A 15,286-nucleotide genomic window follows, 5' to 3' on the forward strand; every position below is an offset into this window, starting at 1 on the left:
AAGGTTTAAATGTTTATTTTCATGTTAAAAATGATGCGTTACCCTGTGGTTAGAATATACCTTTTATGCTTGGAAAATGAAGTCACTTTATTTCTGAAATATTTCCAGAAAAAAAGAAAAAAGGAAAAAATCCAAAAGTAATGGAGAGTAGGATCAAAATGTTCTGGTAGATTCCATCAACATGAGCCACGCCCTTTCAAGGCCACATTCCTGATTCAGTGCATTTCATGATCTCAGTTTCCAGTGTTTTTCCCACCATCAGTTTAGATACTTTTGAGTGGGATATCTGTACATTTAAAAGCTACAGCTTCGCATGCTTTTATTATAAAATGAATTTATTCCAATACACCTTGTAGTGTTTCAGTATATTGCCTATATTACAAAAAAAAATATTTGCTACCCATATGTTAGCATAACTTTTCCACCACCCAGTGTCCCTTTGCATACAGGTGATATGGGATACATCACACATGTATAATTTTGATGGAGGAGACGGTTGCTGAGTTTATAAACCATCTTACATGTCATTTACAAAGACTTGAATGGAGAACTGAAGCCATTTTTGAGACGGTTGGAGAAGAAAAGCAATGGTGCCAATGACACGTAGGAACGAGCTGAAACCATCCTCTGTGGTCGCTGAAGCTGGACGGAACAGTTCTCAGAGTCTATACTGTGTCTTAACCCGCCCACATTTATTGACAAGGTGCCTTTCTAAAAGAGCGAGAAGACAATGCCGATCAAAATGCACCAAGGCAAACTCTTAAACTGAAACATTAGCAAAGTACAAAATACTTAGTTTGCAGATGTGGCAACGGGACAAACACTGATCCATTTTTCCCTGCACTAATGTCTGTAAACTGCCTAGAGTGTAAGGATGTCCACCGCCTGGAAACCTACCCCGACTGCTGTGCAGTATAAACAGCTCTTGGCGCGCACGGAGTCTTCTGGGGCTTCCTAGGTGTGTCCTTCCAGGGGAAACCTGGTCTTTTCTTCCTTTCTCTCAGATGCAACTCTGAGTTGAAACCCCAATTCTCCCATGTGGCCACTGCTCCCTGGTCCCCACGCACTGGCCTGGGAAGCAGCATCTGGCCCCTGGCAACAGTGGCCTCCCATCTTCCACCACCCTAGGTTACCCAGTCGTCCCGGAGCACCTGAACCGCCCTTCTGTGACTGCAGAGTTTGCAGCCTGGTGTCCCCTCAAGGGGCTCGCTGGAGTCTGCACCAGGGGCAGTCTAAGCATTCGGTTCTTAAAGGAGAGGAAGGGACTTTATCAATGTTGATCATATTGACACCAATCCCTTGGACACCTCAGAAAAAAAAAAAATCCAGGCAGATGCACGGCCCCCAGGGAATTGTATTTCAAGGCTTAATAATCTATGTTTTGCCCCATTTTAGTTTGGATATTTGGGGTATAGTTCCTATTTGTTTTAAATTGACTAGTTGGAAAACAAGCTGATATGATCCCTGGTTTCATTGTCGGCAGGAAATACTTAAACAGAAAGAACTTCAGTGCAGTTCTTTTGAGCCGAGTAGTACCATGTCAAATCCGATAGCAAGTGACAGATTCCTGCTAAATACTGTGGCATACACGCACATACCCATGTGTATGTGTGTATCTAGGTGAGTGTGTGCTGAATGGTAAGGGAGCTCTCCTCCATGACCTTCCATTTGATTTTTATCTGAAACTCAGTTTCGGCATAAACCCACAAAGGTGACTGTACAGATCCTGTATCAGTCTGGGCAACTCCAGCAGATCCGGGGGAGGCAACTTGAAGGCAGCGGTCGGTTTCCAGCTCTGCCGAGACACCAGAAGCATGTGGAATGCGCCGCAGCTGCTCGCTGTGCCACATCAGGCACAGGTCACAGGAAATGCTCTAGTTTGCCCTTTCATGATGCTCACCCTGATGATGGTAGCTGCCTTTGCCCCGTCCCAAATTACACCCTCACCCAAAGTCTCACTCACAAGGGGGAGGCAGTTGGCTGTGTGTATGTGAGAGAAACTTAACCTCATAGCGGTTGAGTTTCTCCAGCTTCAGAAATGAAATTCCCATTATTTCTGGAATGTTGAAGACCCAAAGGGAGAGGAAATTGGGGATCTCTAATGGGAGGAGCAGGACGCATTCAGATAGCCGTGCTTCAACTCACATGTGCACTTCTCTTCAGCCCTAGTGGCCTGTTTGGAGCTGCCTCCCCACCGCACGCTTTGCAAGGCAGTGGCAGGCTCCTCTGGCCTACTGAGGGGTGCTTCCTACAAGGTGTCAGCCATCTCTTTGCAAACTCCTTTTGAAGCTAATGCCTGGGCTCCTGGCTTCATTCACAGATCAAATGGGAAGATTTTCGGAACAAACACTGGTTCCTGGAGGTCACAGATGCAAATAGTCCTGTGGGCAAGAGACCCAAGGGGAACTTCACGCTGCCTTGTCATGACTACAGGAGGCTGGGCTGTCCTGTTCCCAGTCACAGAAATCGATGCAGGCACACCTGAATGCCTCTCCTAGCTCAGTCATCAGCAGCTGCGTCAGATAACCTCCTGCAGGCCCTCTACTTTGGGCCTTTAAAACTCTGTTGCTTAGAGATGCACAGGAGTCAAGAAAGCCCATAACGAGGCATGCTAGCCTGGATTCTGTTTCTCCAGTTAGCCCATCTTCATAAATAAAAATGCTGCCATGGTTTCCTAATCTGAAATTCTTGCTTGGCTCTACATCATTCATGCTGCTCTTTGGAAAACTTTTTTTATTTAGAAGTTATGCAGGAGTATGTTTTCTTCTCTTGCCACTTTGACTTTCTAATAGCTACGGTTTTTCATCATAACTGCCTCTCTAGCCCTGGAATAGTCATTTGCTTTTATGAACTGGTGTGGGGGGGACACATTGCTTTTCTCCACTAGTGCACACTCTATATAGACTTTCTCTCTGCCAGACTCACAAGCGAGGATTTTTTTTTTGAATGGTTGAGGTGGGTGACTGTATGGATGGATTTTACATATTGCTAAATTGAAACATCATTCCACTTATTTTTTAAACAAATTTTGTCCTGGCAAAATGGAAAATTTAATCTGAAGCTATTTCCTATGCAATTTCCTTTCGGTGTTTGTCAGTTATGAGTTTTTTTTACTTCAGTTTGGGTAACAAATTGTGCTGGCTACAAAGCACTGGTATAAACACATCTATTTGGGAATCTTTTGGCCCATAGAAATGCACTCCAGGAGTTTCCCATGAGTCTTCCACAAGCAGAAGATAAAAATAAATGTATGTGGCTCACAAATCTTCTCCAAGTTTTTAAACATCATGTAGAAAACTGTAAAGAGATGGCCCTCCCTCACAGTATATTAATATTTTAAGTGACATCCCATATCCCCATCTAATACAAGAAAATCCAACAATAACAGGACAGACATTGGAGGATAAGCTTCTTAGATATTGCCCCTGCATGGTAAAGGATGGAAACTGGTGAATATTTGACATCCTGCGTGGACATGGCAAACCTCAGTGACTAAAACTCACATGTAAATCAAACAGCTGAAAACAAAATGACTGACATTTCTTTTCTTCATGTTTCAAGAATTCCAGAAGCCAAAGGAACCAGGTCCAGGTGCAAATGTATATAAAAATAATGAGCAGCGCTCGTAACAAATAAAGGCGGCTACATTCAGCATCTCTCACTATGTCCAATCTCAGGCCAAGAGCAAGAAATGTCCACTGTGCTTTAAAAGGTCTAGGAATAGAAAAACCAACACCCAAGTCTTGTCTAATTCCACACGGCCCTTTGTCACGAGATGACTAACAATGTCTGTGGGGTCAGATTGATTACATTTGAACTGAGCTAGTACCAGGCAGCTGAGAACACGGTCATCTTAGGATTCCTCCAGGACCCACATGGAGCTGTTTTAGAGACACTTCCCGGCTTAAAACCCAGCTGCTAGGGCTCTCCAGACCTCATACCTGCTCAGAAAGGGATCCCAGCAGACCTCCACAAACCAGGCTTTGTTACATCATCTCCTATTGCTCATCAAACTTACTGCTCCACCACCAAAAACAGAAGGCATAAAGGTGAATACAAACACGAGAAAGGAGTTACATGTGGTCCTGCAGCCTCTCCAGGTAGTCTCTGAATTCCCGGGAGTCCCCCAGCCCCGTGTCCTGGCAGACCCACTTGATGTTATCATCACTGTCGAACAGGATGGAGTTGGTGTAGGGGCCGCCGTCCTCCGGCAGGATGGTGGTGTAGGAAGTAAACTTGACTCTCTTCCTCTTTGGGCCCGATGGATTTATCGGTTCCTTTTTCACTTCCTTCTCATAGACATAGTCCGAAGGTCTGAGGAGCTGACTGTGGAAGGGCTTCTGGGAACTGCCGTTGAGAAGGAAGTTCCGCTCCTCGAACTGCAGCCCCCTGTCTATCATGGTCGTGCACTCCTCTGAAGGGAGTGTGATGTCCACTGGGTTCTCCAAAAGTTCCACTTCATTCCCAAGCCAGACCCAGTCATGGGAATGGGGGATGTTGCCTTGCTCACTCACCGCCAATCTTTTGTGTCTGTATTTCCAAGCAAATGCCACACAGTTGATTAAGAAGACCAAAATGGCCAGGCAGAAGACACAGAGCAGGGCGTACATGCCAATCTCCAAGTCGGTTAGCCCCCGTGAAGTCATAGTAAGGTCACTCGGATTATCAGGTTCCGGTATCTTCCCCGGAGCGGGGAGGCTGGTGAAGGCATCTGGACCACGACTCTTGAGGAACTTCGTGTCCTCTCCTTCCGCATGAGAGTGGGGGGTTGTGCTTTTGTTGGTATTTTCCTCTTGGCCAACAGAGACACCACGTTGGAGCCATTCCTGAATGGCTCTCTCCTGGTTTCCTTCCCGCCCTATGGAATTACTGAGGCGGTCTTTATGTTCCCGATGTGCGCCCTCAATGTCATTGGCGCCTCCTTGGTGCCCATCTGTGTTGGGTTCAAATTTGACCTTGACATTTCCTTTTCCCACGGCAAGAATGCTCTTCCTTTTGGTCTTCTGGCAAGGTTCACTAATCATCATTTCCAATTTAATCAAGGGTCCTTGCCCTTCCCCCTCTGCAACCACAACCGGCCATCTGGACTGAAGGTCTTTCTGAACAGACACCACCATTTCATCCAATGATGAGACAGTAACTGAAAAATCCTTGGGATCATAGATGTCTAACGGTGTCACCGAACCATCACTGAACAAAATCCAAGAACTGACAATCGCTTCCTACAAAAATGAAACCAAAATGTTATGTTATGATCAGGTTCCTTCAAATTTGCAAATGTAAACATGATTTCCTATGTAATATTTTAAAATATAGATTGAGAAAAACTGACTTCTCTGCTTCATAATCTTGAACAGTTCTTGGCATGCCTTGAACTGGCATCAGTAATATGGTATTGCCCCACTGAAGTAAGGCACAAATAATATACTTTAATGAATGCATTAAAGTACATATCAATTTATTGCGTGCCATACAACAGAATTTGACTTTGACCTTTGTAAAAACATTTTGAGAGATTGGGCAATTTATCTGAATCAAATTCAGTTGCAACTAGTCAGGCTACTGCTCAAGATAATATCACATTCAAGATTGTTTGTCAGGAAGCCAGCGCTGATGAAGCAAAACTTGGGGTGGCTGGAAGCACATAAGGAAAGACGCATTATGAGACTAACGTGCTTGAAAGGCACCACTCCTCCGGCAGCTTGGAGGAGAATTCTAGAGTTAGCAACAACTGTACACAGTAGCGATTTGGTGCTGTTCAGCCATGCTTATTCAAGTAGCTGCAATGGAATTTCCAAGGATCAAAAATCACCTGCTTTGGCAAAAGTGGACACATGTGACCCTTTGTCCAGGGTCTGGCAGTGTACCGTGCCTAGCACAGGTTAAGCAAATGGCCTATGGACATGTGGTCGACGTACAAAAGCACAGATGAGGAAAATGTTTACTGAGCACTCTTCTCAGAGCAGGCCAGACTGGATAAACAGCAGGAGGAAGCTTCGGGGGTCACCAGTCCCCGACATTAGACATGAGTAGCCTTCCGATCTCCTTGACTGGACATGAGAGAGAGAAGTGGTCCCAGTTGACCAGGGACTGAGGGATGTGGAAATCTCACCTGCTTTGGGGCTTGGAGAACATCCTGGGCAGCCACTGTGGAGACAATGGCCCTTTTGTCAGCTCTGTGCGGCTGCAGAGCAAGGGACAAGCCAGTCACCAGCTGCACGCCCAGGTCCGCGATGGTGACACGGTCGTCCAGGACGATCACTGTCTTCTCGGCCAGGATGGAGTCGGAGAGAGGTGAGAGGACCTTCAGAGTAAGCGAGAGAGCTTGAGTCTCTGCACCGCACACCATTTTAAACTCCTTAAGTGATGTTTCCACCAACATGTGCCCCCAGTTCTCCTCTGCTGAATGGAAACTGCTTTGGTAAGTGTTATGCTATTGTTCAATTACACCTGCCAACTGAAGAGGTTTTACAAATATTGTATTGGTCCATTTCCTTTCCTTTGATCCATACCATGACAATAGCAGTGTATTTTCCAAGAAGAGCTTGATTTAACTTAGAGGAAATAAATAAAAATTGCCCACCTTGCTACTGGGCACTCAAAGAGTAACAATTTCCTAACAACTAATAGTTGGGGGTGAAAAATGGCAGAATTGTGGTAAAATTCTTTAAGGTAATGGTGCACAGCCATCTCCTGCTCATATTGCCTCCAGTGGGCATGAGCCTTTCACTAGGGGTAGGAATGATGGTGGTACGGGGCCTCCATTATCACTGGATAAAGCAGTTACGCCAAGTGGGAAAGGGTATCTGAGTGTCCTAAGAAGCTATTCCTCTTACTTTACCATCTAGTTTTCAGCCAGAGGTGACTAACAAAAGGAGCGGAATATCCAGTAGGCAGAACCCTCTAGAATTGCCCCCCAAAGATGTCCTGCCTTATCTTTCAAACCTGTGCATATGAGGAATCACTCTCATGTTTATGTTCTATGTCAGGTTGGCATTAAAATAGGAAGACTGTCCTGGATTATCCACATGGGTCCAGTGTGCTGACATGAGCCCTTCAAAGCAGAGAGCTTTCCCTGGCTGGTGTCAGAAGGGCAAGACAGACAGATTCAAAGTGGGAGAAGGACTTGGTTCAGCCATTATTGATGATGGGCCACAAAAGAAGTGACACAGGTGACCTCTAGGAGCAGAGAGGGACCCTGGCTGGTGGTCAAAAGGGAAGGAGACACCTCAATCTTACAACCATGAGGAATTACATTCTTCCAACTACTTGAAAGAGCTGGAGAGGGGTCCTTCCCCAAATTCCCCACATGTGCCGAGCCTGGCCACTACCTATTTCAGTCTTAATACTAGAGCACAGAACTGGGCCAAATTCACCTGGACTGACCTACAGAACTGAGTTCATAAATTAGTGGTTCTTCAAGCTGCTAAATTTGTGGTGATATGCTACATGGCAACAGAAAAGTAATACAAATTATTACATGTTTAATCCAGCTTTGTCAAAAATCAACTCTGGCAACCTTAAAATGTGACTAATTAACTATGAGTAACATTTTATATTTTACTAAAAATTATTCTGCACCATTTCTGGATAATTATCCTGTTAAAATTGGCTAGAAAATAGTTTTACTATTATTATAGTAAAATAGAAAGCATTTAATTGTGGACTTCTAAAATTATTTTTAGTGCAAATACATGTCTTCAGAAAAAAATTTTTTGCTTGCTATTAAAGGTATAATAATAGAGGTAAAAAAAATGGTTAACCTTCAAGGTTAGGGAAATAAAACTAGCTTTCTCAGGTTCTGCCATCTTTTATTAGTGACATATAAAAAGTAAATTATCATAGTGGGGAAAAGATTGCTTGCACTGTGTTTCATTTAGCTTTGACTGGTAAAAGAAATAAGGCATTTTTTTCCCCACCCTCTCCAAATGCAAAAATTGAGTTTAGATTATTAAAACTGATGAGTCCTCCAATGTTGCTCATGACTCTCTTACACACACATAACACACTTGTACAACAGCACCTACCAGGACACTCACCAGCACAGGTGGGGCCTGGGGGAGGTGGCAAGGTGCGGGCAGCCCATACCTGCACGGTGGTGATTCCTGGCTCCCGACCCACCAGGGTCCTGCCATCCTGTAACTGAGCAATTTTCGGCTCTTCCACCTTCATGAACTCCATCACCAGGTCAGTGATGTCAAACTGCCAGTCAGGGCCCAGCATGTAGCTCAGCTGACCCAAGTCGGGCGACTCAGCCACCATCTGGGTGAGGACGCGCACAGTGGCATGCTGGTACTGCAGGGTGCACCCTCGCCCCTTCTTCTCCTCGTCCTCCTCGTCCTCGCTCTCTCGGGTGGGCCTGGCACGCAAACCAACCAGAACGGACATCACTGTGTGAAGGAGTTCCGCTCACTTCATTTCCCAGTTTCCGTGGGACGGTGCAGAATGACAGGAATGGCTTTTCTCCTGCATCTGCCCACTGGTCCTTCTCCGTCAGCACCCTCACTCATTCGAGCCCCTTTTGGTGGTCACTGTGTACCACCCATGCTGCCAGCTGCCTCGGACACACAAGGGAGGTGCAGCCCCTGCCTTCCCCCATCCAGCAAGGCAGCCATTTATAACAGGGACTAAGAATGAATAACACAGGATGAGCAATAGGCAATAGGGAAACTAGACCCTAAATGCCAAGCCCTGTGCTACATGTGACATTTCCCTGAATCCTAGCAACTAGACTGTGAGGTAGATACTATTATCCCCATTATAATTTCCTCATGTTAAAAGGCTAATTAGTACCACCTGATCCCCAATCCCAGACTATGGTTACCCGTGTGGATGCCACTTCCCTGGGGCTTGGGCCCTTGGGCCATTTGCCTTCCCCAAAGATCTGGGCCCCAGGAGCCTGAAACTCCCAGTCCTGAGGACCCCGCCCCCTGGCACCCCACCTTCTGTTGGAGGCCACTGGGATCCTCCAGCCTTTGATCTGGCTCAGCTCCGTGTCCGAGATCTCGATCTGCAGGGGAAGTCTGGGCGCCCAGATGGTGACCTCCAGCTGGGAGGTGAAGTGCTGGTGGGTGAAGTTCACAATCGTGTCCACTTTGCTCTTCATTTCCTTCCCATTCACAAACACGGAGTCGCAGTTGTTGGAGACCTTTGGGGAGGGGTTAGAACCTCCAGATGCATCAGCAGGAAAAGCACACACACTGACAGTGAAAGTTCACTGACTGCAACAGCTCTGATTTATGAGACACCAAGAGGAGCAGGAGAACATGACTCCAACAAAGGTAATTTGTAGGCACTAATGAGTGACAAATACTGATAAACAGACCCTGGGGAAGCCATTTTGTATTACAAAATACTGACAAGTGAGACCATAAACATAATTTAATGGAGTTATATAACCTTTGTTGCCTTTTGTGTGTGTTTTTTTCCTCGACTTTACCTTTTTTATGCACTCGAACCACCACTAATCAAACCCCAGGTGCAACACATTTCACGCTTGCACCATATTTGGAGGTGCGTCAAAGGTAGGCATATGTTACTAAAAAAACACTTTATTCAAGCCATAAACAGGATCTTCCCCAAAAAAACAAGAGAGCTTTGCACTAGATTAAATCCTTGTAGGAAAATACTCAGAATGCACTAGAAATGCGGATCTTATTATTTTTGGCCCATTAAAGTATAATTTTGCAGGATGAAGGAGAGGATGCAGCCTTTGGTTGTGGGCATGACTCAACAGTTGGGGAGCCCTTTGAATGTCCTTGGCAGGCTACTGTGAGGCCAGGTAAGCCCCCATTTCACCTCACAGCTTCCAGACAAGCAAGGAGAATGTTGATGGCTTTCTCTCCTGGACATCAGGAAAATGTCTTTTATGTGTCTCAGTGGGGCAAGGGAGCAGGGAGGAAGGGTCACTTCATGGGCGGAAGGCCCAAACCAACACTCAATCCACCGCAGAATCACAGACCAGAGAAGGGTCCCCAGTCCCATTTTACAGATGAAGAGCCCGAGGCCAGCGATGAGAACACTGGCTCAAGGTCTCACAGTGTGTTTAGGGGTGCAGCACTCACCGGGGCTGCTGGTGGGCCCCCTCAACTCTGCCAAATGCCACCTGGTGGTTCATTTTGCAAGCTGAAAATGAGGACTTATTCTTGACTTTCTCTTCCTCACTGGAATGTACCTGCAGCCCAGCTCTCCTCTGCCAACTCCAGATGCTCATGTCCAGCTGTCTCCTTGACAGGCCAGGCCCAAGAGCAAGGGCAGAGTACCACCTTCCAAACTCAAAGAGCAGAGCCACACGTTGTCTAAGACAGATTACCATCACCCCCCACCCAGAGAAAAGGGGCACGAGTATGAATTTACTCCCATGAAGAGAAGGAAGAGGTAAGCCTAGTCCACTGAAAGGGAAATTCAAGACCCAAGGAAAAATACCCAGTGGGACGCTGCCACCCCTCCCTATGTCCCAGTCAGACAGGCTCCTCGCCATGTCCACTTCAACACTCGCAGATGTCTTCAGGGGTCTTCATGTAGGATGGGATCTTCAAGGCCTCCAGTGGGAAGATGGGCTGAAATCACAGTAACACAGACCTGGTAACCCTGGGCCCCACAGCAATGAACAGGGCTGAGGGCAGCTGAGCTGGGCTTGTTTTCCGAGCCCCTATCCATCCTGTCAGACCCAGCAGCCCCAAGTCCTCTGCCCCCCGGAAAAAGGGAGAAGAAAACAATGAACTGAGTAAATCAGCTGTCTTTTAGGTACTGTCTGAGGGACATAAATCTGCATTATTGTGCCCAGGACTGTAAAGGTAGCAATCAGCCAAGATTGTCAATTAGAGCAGAAGATGGAATGGAGGGGCCCGTTCTTATTTTCAAGTCCTGTGATGCTGGCCCTCTGCTGCATCCAACCGCCCTTCCTTCTGGGACTTACAAGGGGGTGGAAGCCCCATTACAGGGAACCCACCTTCCCGCCGCAGCCCTGCACAGGAGACACTCGGTAAGGCCCCTACACACCCCTGGCTCAGTGGCAACATGCAGACCACACCCAAGAGAATGAGGCTCTGTCTTCCCCCTGGCTCACCTGGCCATCACCTGTTGCTAGAACTTTCCTGACCCCACCTTTTATCGTACAGATCTCAACTCTGCTGCATTTTTTGAAAATTCTGGTTTCTCCTCATCTACTGCTATCCACCCACCCACATCCCACTTTAAATCACCGTGAATCACATCCCACCATCGGGAACACACCAGCTTTGGAAACCGTGAAGCCCTTTCTGTGCATAAGAAATGAAATCACACCCTCTCCAATCACATGCAGACTTAAACCTGTCCCATCTTTCAGGAGATGCAGCATAGCCTAAATGGAAAAAAATTAACTAAGAATGTAACAAAGTGAAAGGCCTCAGGAATTCTCTATGTTGACTATCATTTGATTTCTTTCTCCTGGGATATGCACAACACCCTTCAAAAAAGTATGTGTCCTCCATCCTTAATTCAATTAAGACAGTTCAAATAGGGTTAATTGTGTTAAATACTAAAACCAGGGATGTATGACAAGGGAAATTCTAGATGCTAGGGACTGAATATCTGTGTTCCCCAAAATTCGTATGTCAAAATCCTAATCCCCAAAATGATGGTATTTGGAGGTGGGGCTTTTGGAAGTTAATGAGGGCATGAGGGTGGGGCCCCCATGGTGGGATTAGTGTCCTATAAAAAGGAATACCAAGAGCTTGCTTCCACTCTGCTCTCTGCCAGGGTGGGGCCCCCATGGTGGGATTAGTGTCCTATAAAAAGGAATACCAAGAGCTTGCTTCCACTCTGCTCTCTGCCAGGGTGGGGCCCCCATGGTGGGATTAGTGTCCTATAAAAAGGAATACCAAGAGCTTTCTTCCACTCTGCTCTCTGCCACGTGAGGACATGCCAGAAGACTATGAACCAGGAAGAGGGCTCTCACCAAACCCACACTCTGACCTCAGCCTTCCCAGCCTTCAGAACCATGATAAATAAATGTTTGTGGACTGCTTGTTATTTGTGGACTCCAGCCTTTCACATTTGCCCACTTGCTAATATCACTCAGCGCGTTCACGGTCAGTGGTGGCAGTGATGATGGGCCACCCACCCCACACATGTTTCCAGCTGAGCTCAGCTTCATACAGAGATGATCAGAGGGTGGAGGTGGAAGTGGGGAGCACAGTGCCCAGGGTCTGGAGAAGCTCCACTCTGGGATCAGGCAGGTTGGGTGTGAGTCCCTGTTCTAGCTCCTGTCAGGGGCCTCCGGAAAGTGAACCTCATTTTTTTCTTTTGTAAATAAAGAAAACAGAATTGGAGGATCAGTTGTTTTCAGGATTTAAGATTATAATCCATGTGAGATGCATGTGTATTTCCTCCAGAAGGAGTGGTTTAGTATTTGTTAACTGCATGTTTGCAGTACTTTACTGAACATAACTACCATGAAATGAGAATGGACTGTAGCAGGCGTCTCTTTGGTGTAGGAGCTCACTGTGGGCTGCTCTGTCTCCTCTCTCAATGCACTGATCTTCACAACAGCTCTGTGAGGCAGGCAGCACAATCCTCCTTTTACTGGTACGGAACCCAGTGCAGAAAGGGACCACTACCAGCCCAGGGCTTTGATGCATGTGTGTGACATGAGCAAGCCCTGTCCCCCAGGACTGCTGACTCCTGGCCCCATGCTCTCCTCTGTCTGCTCACACCAGTCCTCTCTAGGGACTCCCCATGGCACACCCGGTAATATCCAGGCTCCAGATTATAGTGTACGAGGCCTACCGACCTGCCTTCTTTTCTGGCCTCCCCTTGCACGCCCCACCTGGCCCCCGCACATGTCTTCCTTCTCTCCCTGGAGCTCTGCTGAGCCAACCCCATGCAGAGGCCTTTCTGCCATTCTCCTCTGATAGAGAACTGCTGCCCTTCTGGTGAGAAGACATAACTTGTCTCCAACTGGCCATCAGGCCACACGCCTCCCCCTTTTCTAATTAACTAAAATTTTATTCTGAAAATCCACTGCCCTGCATCTACCATGGGCCTCTCCAAACCAGTGATTGATTCAGGAAGGGCACGTGACACAATTCTGGCCAACGAGGTGGGAGATGTCCACTGGGGATTCCCACAAGGGTCTCCTTGCTTTATGATGGATGGAGGCTGTCCCTGCTCTGTCATTGGATGTTGTCACACCACAGGGACCACTATGGTGATCTCAGAGCCTGGTGGGAGTTGGCTGAGGACCAGGTTGACACTGCGAGCTCAAAAACATGGAAGGAACCACCTTCTCCATGACCCGGATGGACCTCTGGGCCAGCCCACCTGAAACCAGCCAACTTTGCCCCTTCCTACCAGTGACTGTCTGTCTCTGACATTGTGAAAGCTATTTTGGCCCATGTTTTTTGTTACTTGCCACCGAGAGCAGTGTAAATTATATAGGACCTCAGCTCAAATGTCAGTGAGAGGAGGCATTCCTTGAGTCATTTCTAATTAAACTTGGCAGCCCTTCACTTGACACTGTCCATTTATATCATGTTACTTTCCTCTCATTTACTGTGTGTGTTACTGTGCAGATGCAGACCCTACCTACAATATTTCGGTGTTACAGTGTCTTACACTCTTTGTACTGCTCATGTCATGTGCTTGCACTACATTAGTTACACTGGATTGCTCTGTTACACTGTGTAATATACCTTTCCATGCTTACCACTCTGAATGCTCCTGCTCATTTACTTGTTTCTTATCTCTGCCCCCCACCGGAAGGTGATCTGCTTGAGAGTACAGACCTGTCTCCTCCTAACTGCCATCTGCACTTCTAGCACAGCACATGGCACACAAATGTGCCCAATAAATGGGGTTATGTCACGATGGTTTCCTCTGCGTCCCATTCATTCCTGGGCCCCATGAATGGCCTGTATCTGGGTAAGAAGGGGGAGAAGGTGTCTTAGACCAGGCTCTCAGGTTAATGGCATCCAAACAAAAGTCCGTTTAACCTGACTGACAGGTAGAAGAAACAAAGATCCCAAGTTAAGAAAGTCTGAGGCCAAAGAACTAATAATTGGGATTCCCGGGGGTGAATGTGGCCTTTGGGTAGGGAGTCAGACAGCTGTGTTGCATCACCCAGTGAACACGTGTGTGATGCAGGGCAGGGAGTAACCCGAAGGGACAGGAATACAGTGCACAGGAAAGCCCAGTCAAGGCCCCACCATCTAAGTGATGCCTTCCAGGCCTTCGGAGCCCCGAAGGGAACATCGAGAACACACACCATGAATCCCAGTACCAGAACAGCTGAGGCCAGGCCCATGAGCCCGAAAACAGGTGGTTTCTGCCCTGCCAAGCTGCAAGCGGGGGCCTGTAAATGTCATCTCAGAAAGGCTGCTTTTAGAGGTTAATGTCTTTACTGCCAAATTACACTTTTGCTGCTTCATTACTTTAGCATAACAGACACAGATAGGGGCTCTCCAGGTGTAACTGTGTTTCCTTTGGGGATCCCATAAGCTGTATCATTTACTTCATTTTCCATTTAGAAAAGAAGCAAAAATCAGTCTGTGTCCCAGCCACCCTCTGAGTTTGCACACTGCTGATCCGTCGGCACCGACTGAGGACTGACCATGCATTAGAAGGCCTCCCTCACGCCCCTTTCCCACCCTGAGAAATGTGTTAGAGAGAAGAAAAGCCACACAGTTTCTTAGAAGTGCCCCAAAATTCTGAAAGCCATTTTGAGATAGGCAAAAAAGACATGTAAGACACTTTGCTGTTCAATTATCGTCTGAATCCAACACTTGACATTTATTACCATGTTCAACAAAGACCACTGTCTGAGGAACAGCAGGTACTGAGAAGACATGTTACCTTGAGTTTTTACACATCCAAGAAATACAAAAAGGAACAACAATACTGTCGTGTAGTGAGTGCTTAGTAGGCACCATGTGTTGTTTTTAAATCTTTATGAAGAATTACACCCATTAAATCCTCCACATAGTCTGGAGAGCAGGTGTTTTGTCCCTGTACCAGGGACAGGGAGACGGAGGTGCAGGACAGGCTGCTCATCAGGGTCACAGCTGGTGCAGGCAGAGCACGGATTCACACTCAGCCCTCTGAATCAGGAGGCTCCCATCCCAAAAGATCCCTTTTGCCTCTCTTTGGCCCATCACTCCTTCTGCCCCTGGCCCCAGGCAACCCCTGATGTGCTCTGCATCGCTGAACATTAGAACCAGAACAGTCAGAGACTAGCTAACAGTTGGTTCTCAAGTCAAGGGCCTGGAGAAGTAGCCAGCACCTCAGAGACCTCAGGCCTCATCAT

General features: G+C 47.0%; 1 protein-coding gene across 1 annotated transcript in view; it reads right to left on the reverse strand.

The window, feature by feature from the left end:
- LOC118930471 (transmembrane protein 132B) overlaps nt 1–15,286 on the reverse strand; it is a 328,876-nt gene continuing 313,590 nt past the window's right edge. Inside the window, exons 6-9 of the mRNA XM_036921803.2 lie at nt 8,943–9,148; nt 8,089–8,359; nt 6,113–6,304; nt 1–5,222 (exon numbers count right to left, since the gene is read on the reverse strand). Coding sequence (XP_036777698.2) covers nt 4,074–5,222; nt 6,113–6,304; nt 8,089–8,359; nt 8,943–9,148 — 1,818 coding nt within the window. The 3' untranslated portion in view covers nt 1–4,073. The remainder of the gene's footprint in view (nt 5,223–6,112; nt 6,305–8,088; nt 8,360–8,942; nt 9,149–15,286) is intronic.

Source organism: Manis pentadactyla, chromosome 14, assembly GCF_030020395.1.
Source record: "Manis pentadactyla isolate mManPen7 chromosome 14, mManPen7.hap1, whole genome shotgun sequence".
NCBI lineage: Eukaryota > Metazoa > Chordata > Mammalia > Pholidota > Manidae > Manis > Manis pentadactyla.